The 25,156-nt window shown below is 39.1% G+C and overlaps 1 protein-coding gene across 1 annotated transcript; it reads right to left on the reverse strand.

Annotated features, from left to right (window-relative positions):
• Positions 1–221: 221 nt before the first annotated feature.
• On the reverse strand, positions 222–24,729 carry LOC140162725 (uncharacterized). The gene is made up of 8 exons (XM_072186011.1): positions 24,654–24,729; positions 20,708–20,798; positions 10,330–12,433; positions 7,293–8,991; positions 5,957–6,224; positions 4,417–4,578; positions 3,623–3,840; positions 222–551 (listed from the first exon to the last, which is right to left on the reverse strand). The coding sequence occupies exons 2-8, from the start codon at positions 20,771–20,773 to the stop codon at positions 482–484; spliced, it is 4,587 nt and encodes a 1,528-aa protein (XP_072042112.1). The 5' UTR covers positions 20,774–20,798; positions 24,654–24,729; the 3' UTR covers positions 222–481.
• Between the last annotated feature and the right edge of the window lie 427 nt (positions 24,730–25,156).

Below are 25,156 nucleotides of genomic sequence, written 5' to 3' on the forward strand. Positions count from 1 at the left end.
GCCCGGCTAGCGGGGCCGAGTCATAGCGGGGATGTACAGAAAATTTATGCCCGTAGGCCGGGACTTTAACGGGTCAGTGCCGGGATGTCACGCTGGCAAAATGTACTTCCCCGGCTAAGTCCCCGCTAGTCCCGGGTCCCCCAGGGCCGGGGAAAGACTTGATAAGTGCATAAGGGGTGCAGATTTCAAATGGAGTCACCCATATTCAGACAACCCCATTTGAAATTCAAACTCCCTATGTGGAAGATTAAGGTCATGTTGTCCCATGATGACATGCTAATAACTTGCTGAAGAAAATGTTTAACTTAATTTTGAGTAAATTTCCACTTGCGGGTTTAACAGTCTTCCGTAAATTTCCACTTGCGGTTTATTAGTCTTCCGTAAATTTGCACTTGCGGTTTAAGTCTTCCATCAGTCTTGGATTGTTTGCTCACAGGAAGTTACGTAAGCTTTATGGCACGTACGGTCAGTTGACAGTTCTTCACTTGATCCCTTTACATGATAGCTCCTCTCTTACTCTCTTCAAATAACTTGGGTCTGGGTATCCATGGCTACAAAAACAAACAAACAAACAAACCAAATTAGTTGGTACACAACTCTTTCTCTGACGGCACAGCTTTAATTTGTGACCAGATCTGATCCAACCAGGCTTTAGTCGGCAATAATGAAAAAGAGTTACGGGCAAATTGTGAGGAGAAAAACAATAAAAAACATAAAATGGATTATAGAAGGGTCATAACTTTCCAACCAAATGTTCAACAGACCTGGAGATAAAACATCAGGAAGTGTAGATACTGAGCGAGTTAGTAATGGTCGTAGCTCAATTGTCAAAATTTCTGAATTTGGCCCGAGTGGATCAGATCGGGTCACATAAAATTCATCGAAAGTGAGTACATAATTGACTATTAAAGAACGATTGAACGATTTTAATTTCCATCAAATTTTACTTTTTTTATTATTCTTTACTCAAAATGCTGAAATAATTTTAGCAATCACTGTCAGGAATGGTTTCTGTCTATTTAAAGCTGAAATATAAGGTAATAGGAAAGAAACTCCACTTGTTACTTAGGCCACTTTAGACTAGGAGCGGAACAACCATTTTGGGCGACTTAATGTCCCAACCCCACATACATCTACCTCATACCTAAAACCTATGGATGAGGCTTGGTACATAGATATCAAAAATAGTATAAAATATCTCAAATATCATATTTTTGCCCAAATATGAGGTCTTTTGACCAAAATCACATTTCTCCCAACTTTGGTATTCTACATCATGCCAAACCATATCAATCTTCGCAATGATGTATGATGTAGGTGTATGTGGGGTGGGGACATTCAACTCTTAAAATACAGCACTTTTCTGAGGTTCACTCCTAGTCTATTTAATGTGGAGTTCTATGCATAGAATTGAATTATGACATTGCTCTGTAGACCTATAAACACAACAAATTTGGCTGATTCCATTTAGGTGTAAGTTGGGACATGTTGGCCTAAATATTACAAATATGCCAAAAAATAGGTTTGAAAAAAATTCTTAGTCAGTGGGAGTGGTCTAGTTCGTACACATATAATCTGATTGGATAATCACATGATTTCAGGTGCTGTCTATCAGGCCGTAGGCGACCCCACGTCATCATGAGTGTTGATAACACGTAACACGCTTGTAGAGGTGTGCGTATGTATCGCGTTGTATGCGTAGACTAGTGCGGAATATGTGCACGTGCTAGTAGTATGCACAACAGAATACGTGAAGTTGTAAACAAATTTTGTTCATTTTATAATAAGGGGAGTTTTTATGACAGTAACTTAGTTTTTGCCTAAAAAAATAGTTTATGGTTATTAAAATAATATATAACTGACTAAGAATGAGAATAAACGATAGGAATGTTTGTTTTTACTATCCTCTACCTATGATAGATGACAGGCAGGTCCAATATATTTATCGTAGTTGCGCCGGCATCCACTACTCAAAATATTGGACCTGTCTGTCGTCTATCACACGGTAGAGGATAGTAAAAACAAAAATATCTTCTACAGGGGCAGTATGAATTTTAAATGGAATTAGCATAATAACCAATTCTATTTGAAACTCACCCTCACAGTCACTCTTTGGAAGATTCAAGCTGAATCTTTCTCAGAACTCAGAAGGCGTATGAAATTCAAATGGAGCTGCCTAATGTGTTCATTTCATTCTCACACTTATTCTCACAATATTTTAGCTTAGTTCTCTGGGGTGATAGGATGAACAAATTTAAATCTTTACCCAGAGCAGCCAGCAGTGCACATAAATGTTGAACAAAATAACCAAAAAAAAAACAGTGCATCTGGCCAGATTCACTTGAATATGTATGGCTTTGCTTGACATTAATCTTGTGGTCTTAATTGCTCTTTTCCTCTTTCTCTCTTACATGTATCTAAGTTAGAGACCAAAGTTTTCCATTTTCTAAAAGGCAAATTCCATTTTGTGAATTGCAATACCAGTTTCCAGCAGTTTTCAAATTGCACCTTCAAACATAGACAGACCACTACTGTTAGCATGAATTTAGAATGTTTAAGGGAAGGGGTATGAACGTTTGGACAGTATTTATTGTGGGACATTAGAGCACATCAGACATATCGAATTGCATTCTGAATACGAAGAATAGCCTTCTGATATCAAATAATTTTGATTTTTTGAAATTCGCAATGTAATACACATATGGCAAATCATTAAAAATTGATATTTTTGATATTTAACAGTAATCGAAGTAAACTTTATAAATCTGATGATTTCTACCTAAAGTGTATGTAGGTGGGATTGACGATCAATTGAAAATTTTGACCTTTCATTATTGAAGATATGGATTTTTTCCCAAACACCAAAAAAATTAGGTCTTTTTGGGAAAAAATCCATATCTTCAATATGAAAGGTCAAAATTTTCAATTGATCGTCGGCTTTTCCTCCCTACATACACTTTAAGACTATATCATTAAATTTATAAAATTTACTTCGAGGACTGTTATATATATCTCCAAAATGTGAAAAATATCAAATTTTATTAATTTGTCATAAAATTTGTATTATATCGTGAATTTCATAAAATGAAAATTATTTGATATCAGAAAGACATTCTTCGTATTCAGAATGCAATTCGATAGGTCTGATTTGCTCTCATGTCCCACAAAAAATGCTGTCGAAACGCTCAAAACGCTCATTCCAGTTCCCTTAAGGCAAAGCAAAACTTAAAATGACATTAATTAGTCTGACAAAGTTTTCTCCAATAAGTTATGATATAAACTGGTTTTCCATCATAGCAATGAATTCCGTTTTCTTTACCATGAAAACGGAAAAATTGGGTCTCTAATCTAAGTTACAGCAATAAGCTATTTTATACACCTCTACCTCTATAACCCATACACCTCTACCCCCCCCCCACGGAAGACATTACCTTAATCTCCCACACAGATATGTGAATTTTAAATGGGGTTACCTGAATGGGTGACTCCATTTGAAATCTACACCCCTATGTGGGAGATTAAGGTCCTGTCTTCCATAGGGGGTGTATGGGTTTCAACTAGAATAGCCTAAAAATCAGTATGAGGAAATGACAGGCCATATACGAGCGTAATTGTTACTTACTTTTCAGCGCCACCGGTCCTCCTAGTTTTATGATGTATATCATTCCAAATCACTGTGTTCTGTTCTCCTGTAGTAACAGATTGTCCTATGGTGAACAATAACCTTGCTTTGAAGGCTTTCTCCAATAGCCTGAATATCTCTTGGCCCTCTATATTGTTGGGTATGTAAGCCATGCGTGCTGTCCCTCTGAATGGTTGGCCTGGGTTAGGATGATCCTCCTGTGCTCAGAAAGGGAAAAGATATAATGGAAAGACAGTTTTTAGATAGACACTGCAACCTGTATGTTTCAGATGACTATGGACGCCAGGATCCAAAAACTGCCCGTCCAAAATGTTTTAGGTTCAACATCAGTGTCTTAGCTAGAAATTGAGGGTTGCCCGTCATTTGAATAAAATTGCCTGTCATAATTTGACCTTTAAAACATTTACCAGACATCTATAGCCCATTGGGGGTTCAAAGAGTTCAAATATGTGCTGATATGGCCTTGTTCTACAAATTGGGTCTACTAAAAAGGTCAATTAGCTTCTCAAAACATACAATTTATAATATAGCATCTGTCAAAGGCATTAATTTTGCCCGTCCCAGGAGCAAACTGGCCGTCTGAAATGACGGCCAGACGGGTGGCTAGCTAAGACCCTGTTCAACATCGATCATGTGTCATGATCAATCACATGCAATTAGATTCAAAGTATTCCAAGTTTGGCAGGTCTGCATAACTCTGATATTTTTATCTCCATTTGAAGCATTACCAGATACCAAAATCTGCATTTTAAGTTTTTCATATCATTACTCACCCCTTGGGTGCCATCAGGGAATCTATAGCTGATAACAATGGTACCGCATCCTTCATATCCAGGTAGGTCAGTTGGCTCAACGTAATTGGTCATCGTCCCTGCAGGCTGGTTGCCGTATAGTTGCCCATACACTACACCACAAACTGGACACAAAGCTTTGAGCTGAAATAATAATCAATAAAAAGATGTGACTTATGTATCCATTTGATTTACTAATGCAGTGGAACCATGTTACACAAAATTGTCAGGGCCTCATATTTTAGTTTGTGTTGACAGAATTTTGTGTTACGAGGTCTTTTTAATGCATGCTTGGAAGTTAACAAATATTTTGTGTTATCAGCAATTAGGTGTCAACAGGGTTCGATTTACTTTGAAAAACTTGCATAGCAATTTTTAGCGAAAATATTATTTAGGTGATGTTCTTATAATATTAGCATACATGTATGTTTACATTGTAAAATATTGCTATACAAGCTGATATTTGTGTAGCAGGTTGTCCAAAATGGGGAGCATTTTGCTCCATGACACAAGTTAAGGGATCTGGAATGAGCGTTTTGACAGTATTTTTTGTGGGACATGAGAGCACATCAGACTTATCACTGTAGCAGTACTTTTTTTTGTACATGGATTCACAACAAGGAATTAAATCAATTTTATACAACAAATACTGACAGGGACAGACATACAGGTAAGAAATTTGTTGATTCTGTGTTTTTCCACATTTGAAAAAAAGACCTTTTCCACACTTTTCTATGCTGAAAAATGCCTGATTCAGCGATGTTCTGGGCTCAAAAGAACCTGTTTATGCATCAGTGCATCTAGTACATGTCGGTATGTCATACAATTCAAAACACTCTTTGTAAACAGGCAAAATAATTTTTGAGAAAATTTCAAAATTTGATTTTACTTTACTGACTCAAGAAAGGTATATGGACTATAAGAACATTGTCGTTTTCTATGAATGTGAATTCTCCTGGGCCCTACATGACTCAAAAGCATTAGCGGACCCAGGTGATGTTTTACCAGGCACCACCCCCATATTCTTTGGAAAATTTATGTAAAATCAGCACACTTTTGACAATTTTTTGGTCCTAACAGCTTCTCTTCAGCCCCCGTATTTTGACAATCCTAGATCCGTGACTGGAAAGACAGACAGAGCAAACAAAAGAGAGAGAAACAGAGAAAGAGAGGGTAAAGGGAGAGAGAGCATGAGAGCCTTTAAGAGGGGGAGGGAGGAATATGTGACACGATCAAGGGAAATGATCGAGTCACATGTCGCTAATATTGATTTTGTGATATTGGCAAAGAAAGTGTTCAAATTCTTTTGTTTTACATTGTTTTCAGCGATTGATAAATTGAAGTAACTTCGCAAAGGAAAGTTGTAGCAACATGGGGTTTTGAGTTTCTGAAAGCTCTAAATGTCCTCTTTAGGAACCTATGTAAAACTCATTTTTGAACAGGGTCGACATGTGACTCATTCCCCTTGATCATGTTACATAATAGAGTAAAGGTAAGGATATAGAGGGCGTTGTGGACTTACTTTCATTGCCTTATCTATACATGCTGCACAGAAACTATGTTTGCATTCACTGAGTGTCGTTGGGTTTGTCATTGTATCCATACAAATTGGGCAAGATGCGTTGCTAGGTGGTGGTGATGTAGCCGCGTCCCCTCTTCCTCCTGCTGCTCCTCCTCTGCCCCCTCCTCCTCCTTGCTTATCTCTTGATGTCATCCTTTGATGTTGACCTTCAGATGAGAGATTTGCAGCCAGTTCCCTTTCTTGACGTCTTCGCTGACGAGGGGAAGCCCTGTGGAAATTGAAATTTAATGGAAATGTGCACAAGACTGAAAATCGCATTCAGTAAAATTATACTACCATAATAAGAGCAAAGGCGAAAGAGAGTAAAGCTGAATTTATACTCAATCGGCGTGAAAATCAGACTTTTTCTCAAAATACCATGAAAAAAGTCGGGAATAAAGAAAAAAAAAATTGCATTTTGCATTTGTTTTTAAATTTCTTGTGAGCTTTGAGACAAACCTTTTTTTTTTTTTGGCCTAATCATGATGAACGCATTCCGTTGAACTCAAAATTATACTGATGTTTAATAAAATTAAAGTGTTTATATAATTAGATGATTAGTGACAATAAAAGTTATTGAATGCAACATATCTTGCATAATTATAATGGCTCAATTCAATACTGAACAATTCTGATTTTGGAATCTACCAGTTTATTGATCGCGAAAGCCTGAGTAAAAAATCCGACTATGTACTTCGGCTTTTAAGCAGAACTTTACCCAGCGACTTTGGCCAATTTTAGTTAGGTCAGAAATTAGCCTAACTCTCCATAGAGTCCTGTGTTAAGAATCTTAATCGCAACTCAAAGTAAGTCGTCCACTTGGGAAGCTATAACAGAGGGAGTATGGTGACTGAAAATATCAGATGTGAAAATCTATCAATTTTATGCTTAAATTTAATAGCCAGATTATGCAAAATGGGCAAGTGGACTACGGAGAAGTCTATCGCTTTTGCAGAAAATTCTCACACATGCTCAGTGCTTACTTTCATTTTCAGAGCATCAAGCCGATCAATCAATACAAATCATTTTTGCAAGTTGAAGAAATCTCAACTTCCGAGCGATGACGCTTGACACGTGAATGCATCAACCAATCATTTCCAACCAACTGAATCTATTATTTTGCTAATTCATTTACCTTTCCCTATAGAATACATCATCTTAATCTCTCACAGACGGGTGTAAATGTCAAACTGAGTCACCCATTCAGGGGTGGTATCCCATTTAAAATTCTCCCTCCCTGTGTAGAAGAATAAGGTCATGTCTTTCACAGGTGTATGGATTTCAACTGTACACTTACCTGCCACTTTCATTCCTGGCTCCTATATTATCCATAGAATAGTTGCTGTGATCATAGGTTTTGGTAGAGGATCCGAGATCAGACGTAGCCACCCATGCCTCTGTCCTGGAGCTATTCTTCCTGCTGTCTGGAAGAGTTCTGCCTGCCAACAAATGCCTGTTATAATAATCGGTCCCTCTCTCAGGTGCATGGCCAACAGGATCCAACCTCGTATTCTGATAAGCAGGATCTCCGGCAAGATCCGGGCTTGATGACGGGGTTGTTGATGAGGTCTTAGCAACCATTGGACCTTTTCTATGTCCAGTCGTAGGAGCCCCATGGGCAACATGAAAATCTTTATGTCCGTGTAGAGGATTAAGAGCCTTGGTATCAGGCAGTGGGGTCTTCTTTGTTTTTGATCGTCCTCTCTGATCATCACCATCTCTTGGGGTCCTACTCTTCTTACTTTTACTTTTACACAAACTACATGCCCCTTTGAATAACCCAATTCTGTGACAACTTCGGCACAGCATATGATCGCAATCTTTTCTTACAGTCAAATCTCTTCTGGAATAGCACACCGAGCATTTTCTGAACTCCTCATCGTCGTCATCCCTCCTCTTGACCCTTGCATCCACATGCAAATCATAACCACCTAAATCCTCATCTCTCCCTTTTGATTTCCTGGTACCTCTATCCAAACTCTGCGTTCTTCTGCCTCTTTTCTCCTTTGAGCTTCGACCTCCAGTGCCCAACAAATTATCCAAAAGTTTTTGAGTTTCTGCAACCTGCTCTGGAGTTTGATGACCGCTTTCGTGTTGATTCAAAATGCTCTGTATCAAGGTCTCGTTGCTGTTGTTTTCTACCCCGCCGGTGGCCCCAGGAGCTAAATCAGCTGCACTACTCCGATACGATGGTGGACGTCCAGATGTAGCGTCAGCTACACTATTCTGATATGATGGTGGACGTCCAGATGTAGTGTGGAGACCATAACCTCTTTGTCCTGTATCATTTTGCAATCTCTCATGACCCTGTCTTGTTGATGCCTCTCTGCTAAAACCAGTTGTACCAGCGTCTATGTTATTGTGTGTAGATAACTGTGTCATTCTGGAACCTTCTCCCGATCCCGACCCATACTTATAATTTCCAGGCAAATCATCCGTATAACCATCATCACGTTTCGACCGAAGATTAGGCAAAGAGGAGAATTTGTGCATCCCAAATCTGTTCAAGTCATCATTATCTGATTGTGAAGAACCAGCGAACCTATTATCTCTGTGAAGATCTTTAACATTTGAAGATAAGAAACTGGTCTGGGTTCCTTCATGCATCAATCTGGATTGATTTGCCTCAAATAAGTTATCTACTTCTTGCTGATTCCGTCTGTCCAGCAACCCTGTTGACGATGGTTTCATATCACCATGGTTACCTCTTCCATCAGAATTTCTCGCATCGGATGATCCTGTTTTGTATCTGCCGTCTCCCAATACATCCTCAGATTCTTGGTTTCCAGGATCACTGTGTCTTACCACCGCTCCATGCCCGTCTCCTGTAAGCTTACCAATGAGATGTTCTTGGACCGTTTTAACGGAATCTTCGTCTATCTCAACAACATTGACTTCTTGCAAGAGGTTTGTATCTCGTTGCCACACCTGGCTAAATTGTGTGATGGCTGCATACAGGGCATCAATACATGCAGTAATAGGCATTCCAAATATACCTGCACAAAGTAAGAGGGGAAATAATAAGTCAAATCGTTTTAAACATGAATTTTGTTACAAAAAAGACAAACAAAGAACACACAATACTATTTTCTAACAATGCAATATCAATATTTGGGTACATACTATTGGGTATTCGCCGTCATAGTGTGCCATCAAAATTGAACATTGCCATGTCAACTGATTTCTGCTATCTGTGTTCAGAACCACAATCAAAATGATCACAACACAAAGTCAACAGGTTGCTATGCAAACCAAGCAGAAACCAGTAACTAACGTATTGCATGACATATTCACAGTCATCGAAGTAAACTTGATAAATCTAATGATATGTACTTTTTAGTGTATCTGGGAGGAAAGCCGACCATATATCATATCAAAAATTTGGATCTTTTGTATTGAAGATATACACATATGAAGTTTCCCAAAAGACCTACAATTTTTAGGTTTTTTTGTACATGTATACCCAAAACACTTCAAATCTACTCATGTGTAACCTATTTTACCCAGGGGGCACTTATGTATAAAAGTTGTAAGCATCCGCATGAATTGACTTTCAAAAATGACCCTAAGTGAGGATGTCGAATATTTGTCAAACTAACCCTAAACAAGGATTTTACTCAAATAAAAACACCCTAAAGCGAAGAATTCGTTTGAAATTTCCCCTAAACAAGGATAGACATTGTAAAAACACCCATAAGTGAGGAATTGCTTTGAAATCTGGTTTGTAAAATCGCTCAAAAAACCACTTTTTTGTGCCGAATAACCTGATAAATATGTCACCACTAATGACCTTTAATTGGGTCATTTAAAAAAACTGCCCCAATGCGAGGATCGTCCTTACAAAAACACCCCTTCTAATAAAATGAGTATTTTGAGACCCTAAATCACGGATCCCTGTTTTGCTTTTCAAAACCACCCTAAATCCACATTTTCTTTCATGTGGATGCATACAACCTTTTTTACTATATAGTGGCCCCTCCTGGATTTATGGACACACAGACACCTTAATATAGTCACCATGCATCACTAAGTCATAGTCGGCAGTCATGACTACAGCTATAGTCATGCCTGCGACCATCGGCAACTTAGTCATGTTATATACATGTAACCCTACAGTACTTTTATTGGGGTATTACAGTTGAAATCCATACACTCCCTAAGGAAGACATGTCCTTTAAATCCAACACAGGGGGTGTAGATTTCAAATGGAGTCACCCATTTGGGTAAACCCATTTGATATTCACACTCCCTGTATGGCAGACTATTAAAGGCCATGTCTTCCATAGTGGGTGTATAAATTTCAACTGGAATATTAGCCCATTTAACTAGCCTACCTGAGCTAATAAGAGGCATACAGATTCCTGCCACTAGTAGTTTTCTGTCAGCTACTTCCAGGCACTTGAAAAAGGTTGTCTTCAGCGTCTCATAACACTCGTCTTTATTCCTGTACTCGTCCCAACGTGGTCCAACAGCATGGATGACATATTGACACGGTAAATTTCCCGCATTTGTGCAAACAACTTGAGACGGATACAACATGCCATGTTTGGTGATGTGCCGTTTACATTCCGTTGTCATCGCAGAACCAGCAACTTTCTCAATGGCACCTGCAACACCTCCTGCATGGACGAGTCCTTCATTAGCTGCATTAACAATGGCTCCAATCTTCTCTTTCGTGATATCACCTTGATATACCCTGACCTTCAGACCTTCAGAAGTACGGAAGGATAGTCTATCTTGTCTTAACCGGTATTTGATCGGTGCAGATGTTCTCGTATCTGTTCTTGGCGTGTCGACAATGTCATCTTCGGGAAGTCTCGGAGACGTATCATCATCATCATCCCCGTTTGCAGCATGCATTTCATTTGTCTCAATATGTTGTACATGTTGCCCACCATCTTCCAGTCCCAAATGAGGTGGCCGTTCTGATAAATGATCATCTGGCGACCTCTCCTCTTCGTCATTCCTAGCGGTTTGTTGCTGAAAACTTGGTGAAGATCTTGCTGTGTCATACAACCTATTCGTCACCATTGCTTTTGCCACTTTGACATCAAGTTCCTTCATTCCATAGATCAGTACTTTACTCCCTGATAATTTCACCATCACTTCTTTATACAACTTTTCAACATCCCCTATAGCTCGCTGAAGTGTTTCCTTCCTCACCGAAGAACCTTCCAGCTCCACAACTCGATGGTTAAGTTGGCTAAATACTGATGAGTACAGATCAACAACAGCTTCATTCGCTCCTCGGATGGTCTCCTCACTGGCAGTCCCAACTGGTGTGATCTTCAACATTGCGCTTTCATTCACATCCATATCTTCGGATGTAATCTTCACATTAAATTGTTTCTCTACATCTTTTATCTGTGAACCAAACATCTTCTTCATGTAAGCAAATACTCCCATATCAACGGGAACAAAGTTGATGTTTTCTTTCGATTCTTGTGTTTGGAACCTCCTTCCATCAGCACCTTCTGGACTGGTCATTGGCTCTTCAAATTGAGCGTTCGGTTGGGATGAAACTTCACGAGGATGAGGTGATCTCTCCTTTAAATTGGAACCTGGAGAGACCTGGTCATCTTGATACCTGTGACCTTCTACACCATTCTGACCTCTCCTAGGGTAATTATTTTGATCACCAGGGGTTTTCTCCGCTGCTTTAGTCTCCCTTGTGTGACCAGATATACCACCTGCTGACGCAGACAAAAACTGATCTGGAAGAGCAGCTGAGTCCTGGCTGCCTTCAATGCCATTTCTAGAATTACTGGTTGCATTCTGCATGCCCAAATCATTTCCCAAAACATGCCTTCTACTCTGTGAGTCATGTCCTGTTTCATCTGGTTGCTCTCTTTGCCTTTGCCTACTTGGTGGTGGTGGTTGCTGATCTTCAGTAAGACCACTTTGGGACTCTCTTCCCTGATCTCCAGACCTCCTTGAACCAGAAGTTCCATGCCTGCTCTTCCGATGAGACTCCCCATTACCCCGAGATCGGTGCCTACTATCCAAATCTCTTGATCTGACATCATGATCTTCCATCATATCTGTTGGTACAGGTGTCCTGCTTTTGGTTCTTAGCTCATTCTCTCGTCTTGACCTTCCTTCAGCGCCCACATCCAAATCTGTCCTACCATGGTGGACGTCATGAGGTACAGGACCATTGCTTGGAGTATCTTGACTCTTTGCCCCTGCTCCTGTTTCTCCTATACTTCTTCTAACCCACAAGTCCACAAATTTCTTTGCCTCATTGATTTCATCCAGAGCTCCCTCCAAAGAATACTGCAATGGTTGTTTTTGACCATTGGTATCATACTTCACTTCACATGTTAATTGTACATTGGTTTTTGACTGCAAGTCTTTCACAAAGTTAGGATCCTCCAGGGGGAGGTAGCCTGCCAATCCTTCACCTGCACTGAATGTGACTCTCACTTTTTCAAACATCTGAAAGAAAATGCAAAAAAAATGTTAATTATTTATTATACATTCATTAAAAATTATTGCAAAGTTACAAATAACTCACTGTTTCTCTGGGAAAAAGTGTGCTCATAAACTGTGGCAACAGTTTAATGGGGCACTTCCATAGAAGTGGAAATTTTTATATGATCAGAAACCTAGGACTTCATAATCTTTACTACCGGTACATAATGTTTTCTTGCATATTTTACAGTTCTTTACAAGCCAACACATTATGATTGGCCTATGGGGCAATTTTAATAATAATGCAATTACCGTAACCACATGGTAAAGCCCACCTTCTAGTGTAGTCCCCAGAGGGGGTTCCCATGCACCGAGTGCTTTTTTTTTCTAACTTACATTTTTGTAATCCTGAAGGTGTCTAGTAAATGAATTTTGATGTTCCCAAAATTAAATATTGTCCCATGGGGCTCATTTGGCGGCCATCTTGGATTCCGACAAAATTCAATTAAATTGACATAACTTTTGAACTAGACATCATAGGAAGACAAATGACCCCATTTTTCGGGATAATGTGGACATGAGCAATCAATTAAAAGGTTTATTTTCATGATTTAAACATGTTGGATACATTAAAATGCAAAATATTGTGTCCCATGTCGTTCATTTGGCGGCCATCTTGGATTCTGACAAAATTCAATGAAATTGACATAACTTTTGAACTAGACATCATAGGAAGACAAATGACCCCATTTTTTTCGGGATAATATGGACATGAGCAATCAATTAAAAGGGTTATTTTCATGATTTAAACATGTTGGATACATTAAAATGCAAAATATTACTAAAAATAGTATCTTCTCTTTTTGGTACATTGAGAAGGATATTTTGATGTTATTGATTTATTTACTATTTTATCTTATAGGTGCATGACTTAACTTATTATTAGCTAGAACTGGTGTTAGTGAACTAAAAATCGTAGCATTGTAATAGTGAAGTGGTGGATAATCATGCCAAAACGCAAGGGTGATAAAGGTACCGAGTCAGACTCACTGCGGAAACGTCCACCTGTAACTTGTATTCTACATGTGAGTGGTATTGAGCATCTAGATTATCGCCGCTCAGTAAAGTAAGGGCTCCGCCACTGACAAGCTGGCTCAGCTACATGACATTTGCGACAAAAGACACATTGAACCTCTTGATTCACCCTATCGCATGGATGATGTCTGTAATCACATTCCGGAGAGTCTTGCTGGTGCAGATTTATATAGGAACAATTGGATATCATCGAGGCTGCTACCAAAACTTTACTGAAAATCAATATCGTTTGAAATGTAGTGTAGGAACTAATGAATCTTCAACATCACAATCCTCTCGTAACCGTAAATTACAATTATCAACTGTCATGCGATTGTTCCCTCCAGAATGTATCTTTTTAGAGTTTAGTTTTTTTTAGAAATTAAAGCGTCTGGAAAGACTGAGAGACGCATCAAATTCCCAGTATTCAAGGACAAATACGGAGCACTTAAGGAGCCTACTTGGAAACAGATTGACCCTCGGGCACTAGAACTAGGACTACATCGTCTACATAGCATGGTGCTAGGTGAGGACCTCTTTGCAAGAGAGGCAAATGAGAAGCTGAAGGTCCTACTTGAGAACCACATTATCCATGACTTGATCGCCTATGCCAAATTTCATCTAGGTGACAAAGGGTATATCACCAACAACCTGGTCTACAGCGGCAGCATCTCTGTCGCAGACGCGGTGACTGGAAACTACCAAAGCACATACTGCTCTGCACTATCATCCGGCGCCTCTACAGAAGCAAACAACTTGTCACTATTCTCAGTAAGCTGGATATAACTGTGACACTGAGACATATAACTTCGCCTTGGAACTTGAGACAGTGCTGGCCAAGGATCTTGATGAGGTTTCCACATCCCTTACTCCGCAGATCATTACCGGCGATGGAAAGGATGTGTTACATCTCGAATGGGACAATCTAAACAAAACAATGACAAATATTCATGGGCCAAACGTGGTGAACAGCACTGGTGTGATAATGATACAAGATGTGAAACCCGGTTTGATACCACTACTAACCAGGATCGGACTCTCCCTCTCTACGAGCGTAGATATACCCGAGACCATGGCTTCTGTTCATATCTGTAGTCAAGTCGGGCCCAAATTGCCTGAGGGAACCGTGTTCACTCCGCCCATGATAAATAGCGAAATGTACTCAACATGCATCTCAAAGAATATCGTGTCTGGTCATTTACACGGGAAGCAGTGGGGAGAAGCAGCCTGTCCCAGGGTTTGGTGACTTCCACTCAGCTACCGGTGTGAAACCCCAAAGAAAGTCAACTATCGACTATTTCACCCCTATCCATCACCCCTTCACCACCCAATAGCTTCCACAGATGTGAACAGGGAGCGCGTAGAGAGGGAGAGTTCGATCCTGGTTAGTGGTATCAAACCCGGGTTTCACATCTTGTATAATTATCACACCAGTGCTGTTCACAACATTCTAGCCATGGATATTCATCATTGTTTTGTTTAGATTGTCCCATACAAGATGAAACACATTGTTTCCCTTGCTGGTAATGATCTGCGGAGTATTATGTGGAAACCTTATCAAGAGCCTTGGCCATTACTGTCTCTAGTTCCTAAGGCGAAGTTGCATGTCTCACAGTGACCCAGCTTACTGAAGATAGTGGTGAGTTGTTTGCTTCCATAGAGGTGCCCGATACTAGTACAGCATCTGCTTTGGTAGTTTGGTAGAAGAAACAGGGCCACATCCTTATACTTATCTTTGAACCCCAGCTTATATGAATACGTCACACGGCGTCTGCGACAGAGATGATGGCGCCAGTAGACCAGGTTGTAGGTGATATAGCCTTTGTCACCCGGATAAAACTTGGCAAAGGTGATCGAGTCATGAATATTATGGTTCTCAAGTCGGACCTTCAGCTTGTCACTTCTGTACTCTGGATTGGGGAAGCCACTTCTTTCAAACTCTTGTATGATTGTACAGAAGACTCAGCAATGTAATTAACATAACCCCCAACAACTCGGTCGTGAATGAAATCAAGGACAGCAGTGAATGCCAGCTGATGTGCAGCAGCTTTACGATCCTGCTCTGTTTCAATTGTTGCTTTCGCTTCATCATGCAGGTAAGTTGTGTACTTCGTGTTGAAAGAATCACGACAGGAATAGTGGAAATTCGCCTCTCTTGCAAACAGGTCCTCACCTTGCACCATGCTATGTAGACGAAGTAGTCCTAGTTCTAGTGCCCGAGGCTCAATCTGTTTCCAATTATGCTCCTTAAATGCTCCGTCTTTGTCCTTGAATGCTGGGAATTTGATGCATCTTTCAGTCTTTCCAGACACTTTCATTTCCAGTCTTTCACAAAAGATACATTTTGGAGGGAACAGTCGCATGACAGTTGATAATTGTAATTTACGGTTACGAGAGGATTGTGATGTTGAAGATTCATTAGTTCCTGCACTACATTTCAAACGATAATGATTTTCAGTAAAGTTTTGGTAGCAGCCTCGATGATAATTGTTTCTATATAGATCTGCACCAGCAAGGCTCTCCGGAATGTGATTACAGACATCATCCATGTGATAGGGTGAATCATGAGGTTCAATGTGTCTTTTGTCGTAAGTGTCATGTAGCTGAGCCAGCTTGTCAGTGGCGGAGCCCCTTACTTTACTGAGCGGCGTATAATCTAGATGCTCAATACCACTCACATGTAAAATACAATTTACAGGTGGACGTTTCTGCAGTGAGTCTGACTCGGTACCTTTATCGCCCTTGTGTTTTGGCATGATTATCCACCACTTCACTATTACTATGCTACGATTTTTAGTTCACTAACACCAGTTCCAGCTAATAATAAGTTAAGTCATGCACCAAGAAAAGAAAATAGTAAATAAATCAATAACATCAAAATATCCTTCTCAATGTACCAAAAAGAGCTCCCATTATATACAGACGAGTATGCCTTGAAGATACTATTTGTAGTAATATTTTGCATTTTAATGTATCCAACATGAAAATAACCCTTTTATTGATTGCTCATGTCCACATTACCCGAAAAATGGGGTCATTTGTCTTCCTATGATGTCTAGTTCAAAAGTTATGTCAATTTCATTGAATTTTGTCGGAATCCAAGATGGCCGCCAAATGAACGCCATGGGACATAATATTTTGCATTTTAATGTATCCAACATGTTTAAATCATGAAAATAAACCTTTTAATTGATTGCTTATGTCCACATTATCCCGAAAAATGGGGTCATTTGTCTTCCTATGATGTCTAGTTCAAAAGTTATGTCAATTTAATTGAATTTTGTCAGAATCCAAGATGGCCGCCAAATGAACCCCATGGGACAATATTTAATTTTGGGAACATCAAAATTCATTTACTAGACACCTTCAGGATTACAAAAATGTAAGTTACAAAAAAAAAGCACTCGGTGCATGGGAACCCCCTCTGGGGACTACACTACTTCCGCTATAAGCCCACTCCCTATTTTTCAAAACATTCTGGGAACAAAGGTGCACTTTGGTATAAGCCCAGTTGGAATTTTGACTAAGTTCTTTACTCAAATCAATGATTTTCTCTCACATTTACGAACAAATACAATTAGGTGAAGCGAAGGTGTGGTACGGGAAATTATTGTGTGTGACTTTTTTCTTGTTACCTTTTCCGTTCACTCTGTTATCATTAAATTGATGCCATGATGTTTTTATTTGTTCTAGTTCACAATGCGTAACTCTATTTCTTACTTTTAAAACACATTACTAAATAATGTTTTTCTTTAGTATATAATATTGTTGTATAATCAGCACAGGGAATAAATTGGAACATAACTTCATGTATTTATTATCGTTTATAAGTCCTCAAATTTACCCTTGGAGTACCTCACAATTTGCATTCTAAATTATAAGCATTAAAATTAACACAATTATTATTTTGCAATTTGTCCAAATGTTAGCGTAATATCATCGTAAGGACAACTGGTTGTTCCTATGAATATTTGTCATGATTGGTCACACAAATAAGAATACATGTATTTCAAATAATAAACATGTTATCCAAATGGCTCAATTCTGGCTGTTATTTTTGAACTTACAATACTGGTCAAAATTATTTGAACACTTTAACATGAGTGCTGCAAATGTGTTCCCCCCATTCCCCGATCAATATTGGTAGTTGTTTATTTGGCCATGCACCCTTAGAGACATCCAACATTGATTGGTGGGGAAGAGGAGGGTTGTAGTAGTAGTAGGAACGGGTTCAAACTTTACACCAAAGAAAGGTCAATTTCAGTTTAAAGGTTAAATACAATTGATTTTCAAGGCTTGATTCCAGAGGGGCGTAAGTTAATAATGGAAACAGCCATGCAGAAAAGAATGAACTCACGCGTACAATAGTATATCAATCTGAACTAGGGCCACGGACAAACCATGCTCGTGAGTCATCCTATATGTTGCAGGGATAGGAAGGGGCGACCATGATAGGACCATGGGCTGATGGGGGGGGTGATTGTGGGCAGCCGTTGTCGGCAATTTTCCTTTGGATTTTCTAAATTTTCAATTTTTAAAATTATCCTGGATGATATCTGTCATGAAATAAATCAATGCTTCTATAGGCTATAATAGGCCTAGTATGCCTATTTATACCCTGATTATGCAATATATAGGCCTACAACAATAACAACAACAACAACAACAGTAACAAAACCAACAACCAATATTTTGTTAATCTAATTTGTAAAAATATATTCATAGGCCGCGCCTATTAGACTAGTATAGCCTAAAAAATCATGAATTATATAATGAAAAAACAAACGGGCAAAAAAAATCAATCGCTGCAGTCAGAAAGAAAAAAAACGAACAAGAAAAAAGAAAAAAGTGAGAGAAAAATAAAATAAAATAGATGGAATGGACCACATAGGGACTCGAACACGTAGCAACGTTTTCCAGCTCAAAACTATAGTATTGTATAAAGTCGAACGTGGGTCCGGCGCGCTAACCGATTGAGCTACTGCGTGACCTGTGAAATCGATTGATCTCAAACTGACTATTATGGAATAGTGCACACCAGGCTCTTATGATAAACAATCTCATCACCGCTGTAAATGTCGGAGGTATCGATGGCGAAAAACCTCGATTTTTGCAAAAGTAGCTTAAATTTGGAGTGAAATTCAAATGGTAAAGGAATCGACATACTTTTGAGAAATAATGTAGGCAGTTAGAAATCAAAATTAACGTTCCACAATCCAGATATCGATAATGTAACATAACAGTGTTTTGTGGCACAAGATTCTCGAAAATTGTTCCCAAAAACGGGCTAATAAAATTTAATCGGTACTGTATTTGGTTCTTCCCCATAGCAACATTATTTCTTTGGTCGATTTGTAATACAGTACAAAAAAGGAGAAAACAATCACTCGGCGTGGTTTTATACGGAGCGAATATTTGAAAAAAACTGCATGGAACGTGTTTTTGATCTTGTGAACATGGTGCGTAAAAATGATTTAAGCGAAGGATTTTCAAACGGATTCTAAAAATTTGTATAAACACACAAAAATAATGTTAAGATACATCCATGCACCAACATTCGACTCATTGCGATATTTGATTGCTGAGAAAACGCGGTTTTAGAGAACAACTTTATACGTCTTTTATACGTTTTTTATACGTTTCTTCGTGTAACCTTAAGTATAACTAAAATACCTGTCAAAACAATCAAACTTTTACACAAGTGTTCGAACGACTTATGGCCGGGATTGTAGCTACAGCTCGATGAAAGTACACATCTGGTTCACTAAATGTCACATACATATATGTTAGTAAATGTTACCGATTTTTTGTTTAGAAAATGTTAATCAGAATGCAAAAACGCATGTATCATGTATAAATACTGAAGTTGCATAAAATGCACACAGGTGCTTACACTTTCATAAAATTACAACCTCTGTCAAATTTTAATCAGAAAATTAGAGTTATTTAGAAGGGTAGGTTTTCATTTTTAATATAAATCCAATTAATTGACTTATCATTATTTTTAAAGCTTGGTGAAAGTACACACCTGGCTCACTAAATGTAAATGTCAAGCCAACTCAGCTTAAAAGCTCTTCTTCACAGCATCAAATTATACATGATCCCAATCTAAATGATACCTGTAGCATTTATTGATTCTTGATTTTATGATATTTTTATGTACTCTCGTAGCCCTGGACCCAGTGCCGTGACCAGTACCCGCTGGAAGTAGTCCTCTGAAGTGGCTTGCCAGTTCGGCCGACGCGCTTGGCGCGCCCTCTCGCCAGCCCGGCCTCGTTAGGCTGGCGCGCGCCTCGGCCGCTTCAGCGGCCTCATAGTCCGAGGAACTGAGCCAGTTCTAGTACTCTCGCTAAGGTGTTTTGTGAAAACACACATTTTCTGCTGATGCCTACTATACTTACTGTACATTTTGTAATCTTATATTAGTTATAATTTTTTTTAAATAAGGCATATATTTTAAAAATGTTAATGCCAATACCTCTATCTGGCTGTATGATTGTCGTACGAAAATACTTTGACACCTCAATCCTCTAAAACATTCCGAAGGACATTAATTATATAAAAATAAATAAGTTTTGGGAGCAATTGCAAGCAGTGTTGGAATTAAGCATTTTTTTATGCGTAGCAAAATTTGCTTTCATTACTTTTCTCTTGGTACATTCACATACTTCAGTGTGTAAGTCTATGGCATAAAAATGCTACTCAACTTTTTTTTTGGTTCGGGTTTTGACAACCCTGGATAACCCAAGAAAGCCTCTATTGAAGCTTATTTCCATTGGGGTCCATTTGAACACCGAGACGGGTTGGGAACAGTCAGGGGTTAACACCCTACTCTTTTCAAAACTGGCTGCGAAATACATACAGGTATGGCTCTCTGCACACAGGACTGATCACGGCTTAACATCCCCTCCGAAGGACGGACTACTTTCATGATTCATTACCCAATTCTAAATGAACCATGGGGAGAGCCGAAGTCTGAATTTAATCTACAGAAGTTGCCAATTAATTTCAGACTTTTTTTTTCCAAGTCAATAGCCCAGCAAATCGCCACCGCCGGGAATTGAACCCGGGACCTCATGAACTAAAAGGCAAGTACCCTAACCATTGCACCACGCTCTCAACTCCAAATTGATAAAACTGTGTAGCATTTTGCTACGCGATACAATGTATTTCCAACGCTGATTGCAAGAAAACAATAAGTATGGACATAACATTTTCCCTCACCTGTTTAAGAAACTGGTCAGTGCCTCTGTCATTCTTCCGCCCTCTATCTCCTGAACTTGATGCCATGGTGAAATCTCAAGTAGCTTTCAGCCTGAAATATATGACAGCAAATACATTAATTTTAATTTGATTTGTTCTGGTTTGTCAACCCTAGATAACCCAAGAAAGCCACTTGCATGTAAGGAGGGGTCTCCCTGTCAGTCTGAAACACCGTCAGGAGTCCGAACCACCGTCAGTCTGAATTTTTAGGGTTAGGATTAGGGTTAGAGTAACCCTAAAATTTCAGACTGGCAGTGATTCGGACTGACGGTGTTTCGGACTGACAGGGTGTACCCTTAAGGAGCTTTCCGGTGGGGTCCATTTGAACAATGGGATGGGTTGGGAACAACCTGGGTTTTAAACACCTGTATAAGACTGTAAACTGTATGCATGTACTACCAGGTGTGCCTCTTCTGGACTTACAGCTTAAAGCCATATTATAACATTATCATACAAAATAGATTAGCATTTCTTTGCCATAAAATGTTAGTTTTTACTGTCAGATATATCCCCTTTTATTTTTGAGCCGAACAACTACGGCAAAGCAAAGAAAATTGGAATTTACGATCAGCGCGTATGTCGCCAATACGTACCACTCCTTCGGTCATGTTGTGGTGCGACCCTTTGTTGTGTAGATCACCGTCCGCACGCCGTAATGCGTACTGTGTGTTATGAACATCGTGTATGCGTTCGACTAATAATTCCATCGTAATAATAAGACGCCGGTTCCGGCCCTTTATTCAAAATCTCGGATTTTGACAAAACTACACCTAGAGTCTTGATTTTTGCAGGGTATATTGGTGTAATAAAGTACAATATAATCGTGTAAAAAAATGAATTTTAAAAAATCAGTGAGGGCGTCCTCAACAGCAAATGTTATAATATGGCGTTAACATTTCCTCCAAAGGACAGAGTTCTCTCATGGTTCATACCCAACTCTAAATGCACCATGTGGGAGAAGGGAAGTGTAAATTTGTACAGATGTTGCCAATTAAATTCCAGGTCAATATCCCAGCAAGTTTTCTCCTGCCAGGAATTGAACAGGGGACTTCATGACCCAGAAGCGAGAATTTCTAACCACTAATGAGTCGCTCTATCTCTCCCTCTCATTATATGTGATAGCTACTGTACAATGTTGGTGAGCTTTTATTTGTAATCTTAGTGTTGGAAAAATATATTATCTGCTTATATTCCAATGCCATATTGTTTTAAATGCATACCCTACATTGTAACTTTAAGGGGGTACTACACCCCTGCCCAATTTTGTGCCTATTTTTGCATTTTTCTCAAAAAGTATAGCGCATTGGGGAAAAGTAAGATATGTATATTATAGGGGCAAGGACTACAACTACTGCACCGGAAATTTTATTTCAGCACAGACAACAGTTGTGGAATTACAGTCAAAAATGAGGGAAAACCAATATTTAATCAATAAATCAATAACTACTTGCTTTGAGTTGCTGAATTTTCAGTACAGTAGTTATAGTCCTTGGCCCTATAATATACCTTACTAGTCACCAATGTGCTATAATTTTTGAGAAAAATTTAAAAATAGGCACAAAATTGGCCAGGGGTGTAGTACCCCCTTAAAGATGAACTAGAGATGAAAATGACAACATTTTGTATCATATGAAAATAAGCATGAACTCTGTATTTGACAAAATATTGATTTTTTTTCTAAACATGGGATAGTGCTTACCTAGTATGTGTGCTTATCGTAAAATAACCGCCAAATTATTGTCTGCCACTACTCTCAGTGATAAATCTCAAGTGAACTATTAATGAATGGTAGAGTGCTAATCATGTGTAATGGAAGGTCAAAGTCCCATGTTGTGAGCTGGTTCTGTTTACACTTGACTCAACCGTCAAGTGTAAGGTCAGGGTTCAACTATATTGATAACCAACAATGATAGTCACCTTGCCAACTTCAAACAATGATCAGTGATTACTTTTTTTTTTAAATGAAGTCACAATGCATGAGGCCATGCATCATGAATAAAGGGTATGAAAAAGATGGCAATAATTACAGACTAGACTACATCTTGTTTGTAAATTTTCAAAAGTATTTATTTAGAATTTATTCAGTTACAAGAAAGTTTCTATGACTGCTTATTTGTTTTAAATTAATTATTAATTAATCAATTAATTATTTTAAATTAAACTAATTGCGCTGTAGGCCTATGCGTTGTTAGCTCTGACTTTGCAACATCACAGTAGTATGCACTCGTCAAATGTTTACTGCAAAATAATTTATAGTATGGTAAATGTAAACCAGTCAATAGGCAACTGGTATCTCGAGCTAGAGTCGGCAATCCTTCACTTCCTCAGTCTCAGCAGGGACTGAGTTTTGGAAAACACCTGCTGCAAACAGCACAAGTTAAAATGAGGAGTGCTGATGTGTAATTGCACTCGCACACTACTACATGTAGGCCTATCTTCCTTCCAATATACATGTATCTTCCATAATCCTTCCATATCACTCAGTTGGAGTCAGTCCCTGCCAGGTGTGCTGCAAACAGCACACCTGGATGAGCATGCATCAATGTCAATGTACGAGTCAAGCCCCGGTCCCCGCACTCCGTGCATCCGCGGGTATTCATGCTTGTCGGTGAACTTTAAACACACCCCTTTTGCATCTCATTTCGCAAGCTTTAGGGAAAAAACACCCCTTTTTTAGCGATTTCGCGAATTATTTGCCCTTCGACAATAGGCCTACCCCTATTTTCGCTAAAACGCGAATGATATTTCTAATTATACTCTTTTCTGGCAGAAACGCGCCGGCTGCTCGATGGAAATACCCTTTTTTTTAATTTCGCGAACACATGGTTTGAAAAAACACCCTTTTTTGTGTGTTTCGCGAATCACGTTTCCTCATCTGAATACACCCCTTATTTCGCGAAATTTTCGACGAGCATGAATACCCGCAGATAGTACAAGGAACCCTTACCTTAGTAGCTCTGCACAACGGTATGGGACAAAGTGTATACAAAAAACTAATACAACGCAATTGAATGGTTTCAATTAGAGTTTGCACTAAAAAATACAAGGCTCCTGTAGCTTGACTAGTTGCATATTTGTAATTACACAGCTTCTTGTACTTCTTACCTATGCTTAAAATTTTAATAAATTATACTCCATTACTTTATCCAGAATAAATAAAAATTCATTAGCACATGATCCAAGTCGGCGCACCAAAACTGAGATGGCACTTCAGTACAAACTTAGATAGGGCGTCACCAATAACGAAAATGTCATACCGATAAATGATGTGTCTGTTTGCCTGTTTTTTCTAAGTTTGTGTTGCGAACTAACCCGCGGATGCACGGAGTGCGGGGACCGGGAGTCAAGCAAGGTGTGCTCAGCTCAGAGACATACATGTAGGTCATGGTGCGATCAAGACTCAGACTCCTTAGGGGCTGTGCAATAATTATGAGCCCCCAAATGGCACGCCAAAAATTGCTTACCCCCCCCAATTTTACCCTCCCCAGCAGGGTTCGTGACATAATTTTATTCATTATTGCACACAATGCACAGCCCCTTTAAAACTCTCACTCAGAGACTCAGTGCCTGCTTCCTGTATCATGTAAGAACACAACTCTTGAAGGAATTATATTGGACCAATTATTATTGATCTAAATATCATAGAGCAGGTTTGAACGGTTTTTTTTTATATAATAATCTCATGATCTATCACATGTGTCTATGCCTATGGGTATTTTGCGAATTTTGCAGGCAAGCTGCCGAATTCTGCACACAAATGAATCATGACAAAAAACTGAACGGACCTTCCGATGATTGGTTATCAATATCACATATTTCCAACGACTATTTACTACAAATTCGACAACGATAAGAAACTGTAAGTGTTGTGGAATATGCAATCTGCAATACTATAAGCTAAATTTACCTGGTTACGTCCCAAATAACATGATTTTGAAGTCGATTCTGACAACATCATTCCCCATTGTTTACCGACGCGACGCCAATCTGGGGAATCCCCAGCAGTGTGGAGCGTTTCGAAATGTTGGCTTCTGCAGATTTTGCCAACTATCAGCGCTCCTGGAGCACAATTGATGCCCGGAATTGATGATTGGGATTGATTTAAATAGGCCTACTATTTTATACCTTGATATACATGTTGATTGATGTGTGTTGATTGATTGATTGATTGATTGATTGATTGATTGATTGATTGATTGATTGATTGATTGATTGATCGGTCGGTCGGTCGGTCGGTCGATCGATCGATCGATCGATCGATCGATCGATTGATTGATTGATTGATTGATTTCTAAAACAACTTTAAAAGCCCCTATATTAAAAGGGCATTTCGTGATCCACAGCTCCACTTTTCTCAAAAAAAGTTGAGATTTTTATACCACCACTGGAAACCTCCACCTCCACTGGAAA

This window comes from Amphiura filiformis, chromosome 10 (assembly GCF_039555335.1).
Source record: "Amphiura filiformis chromosome 10, Afil_fr2py, whole genome shotgun sequence".
Taxonomy (NCBI): Eukaryota; Metazoa; Echinodermata; class Ophiuroidea; order Amphilepidida; family Amphiuridae; genus Amphiura; species Amphiura filiformis.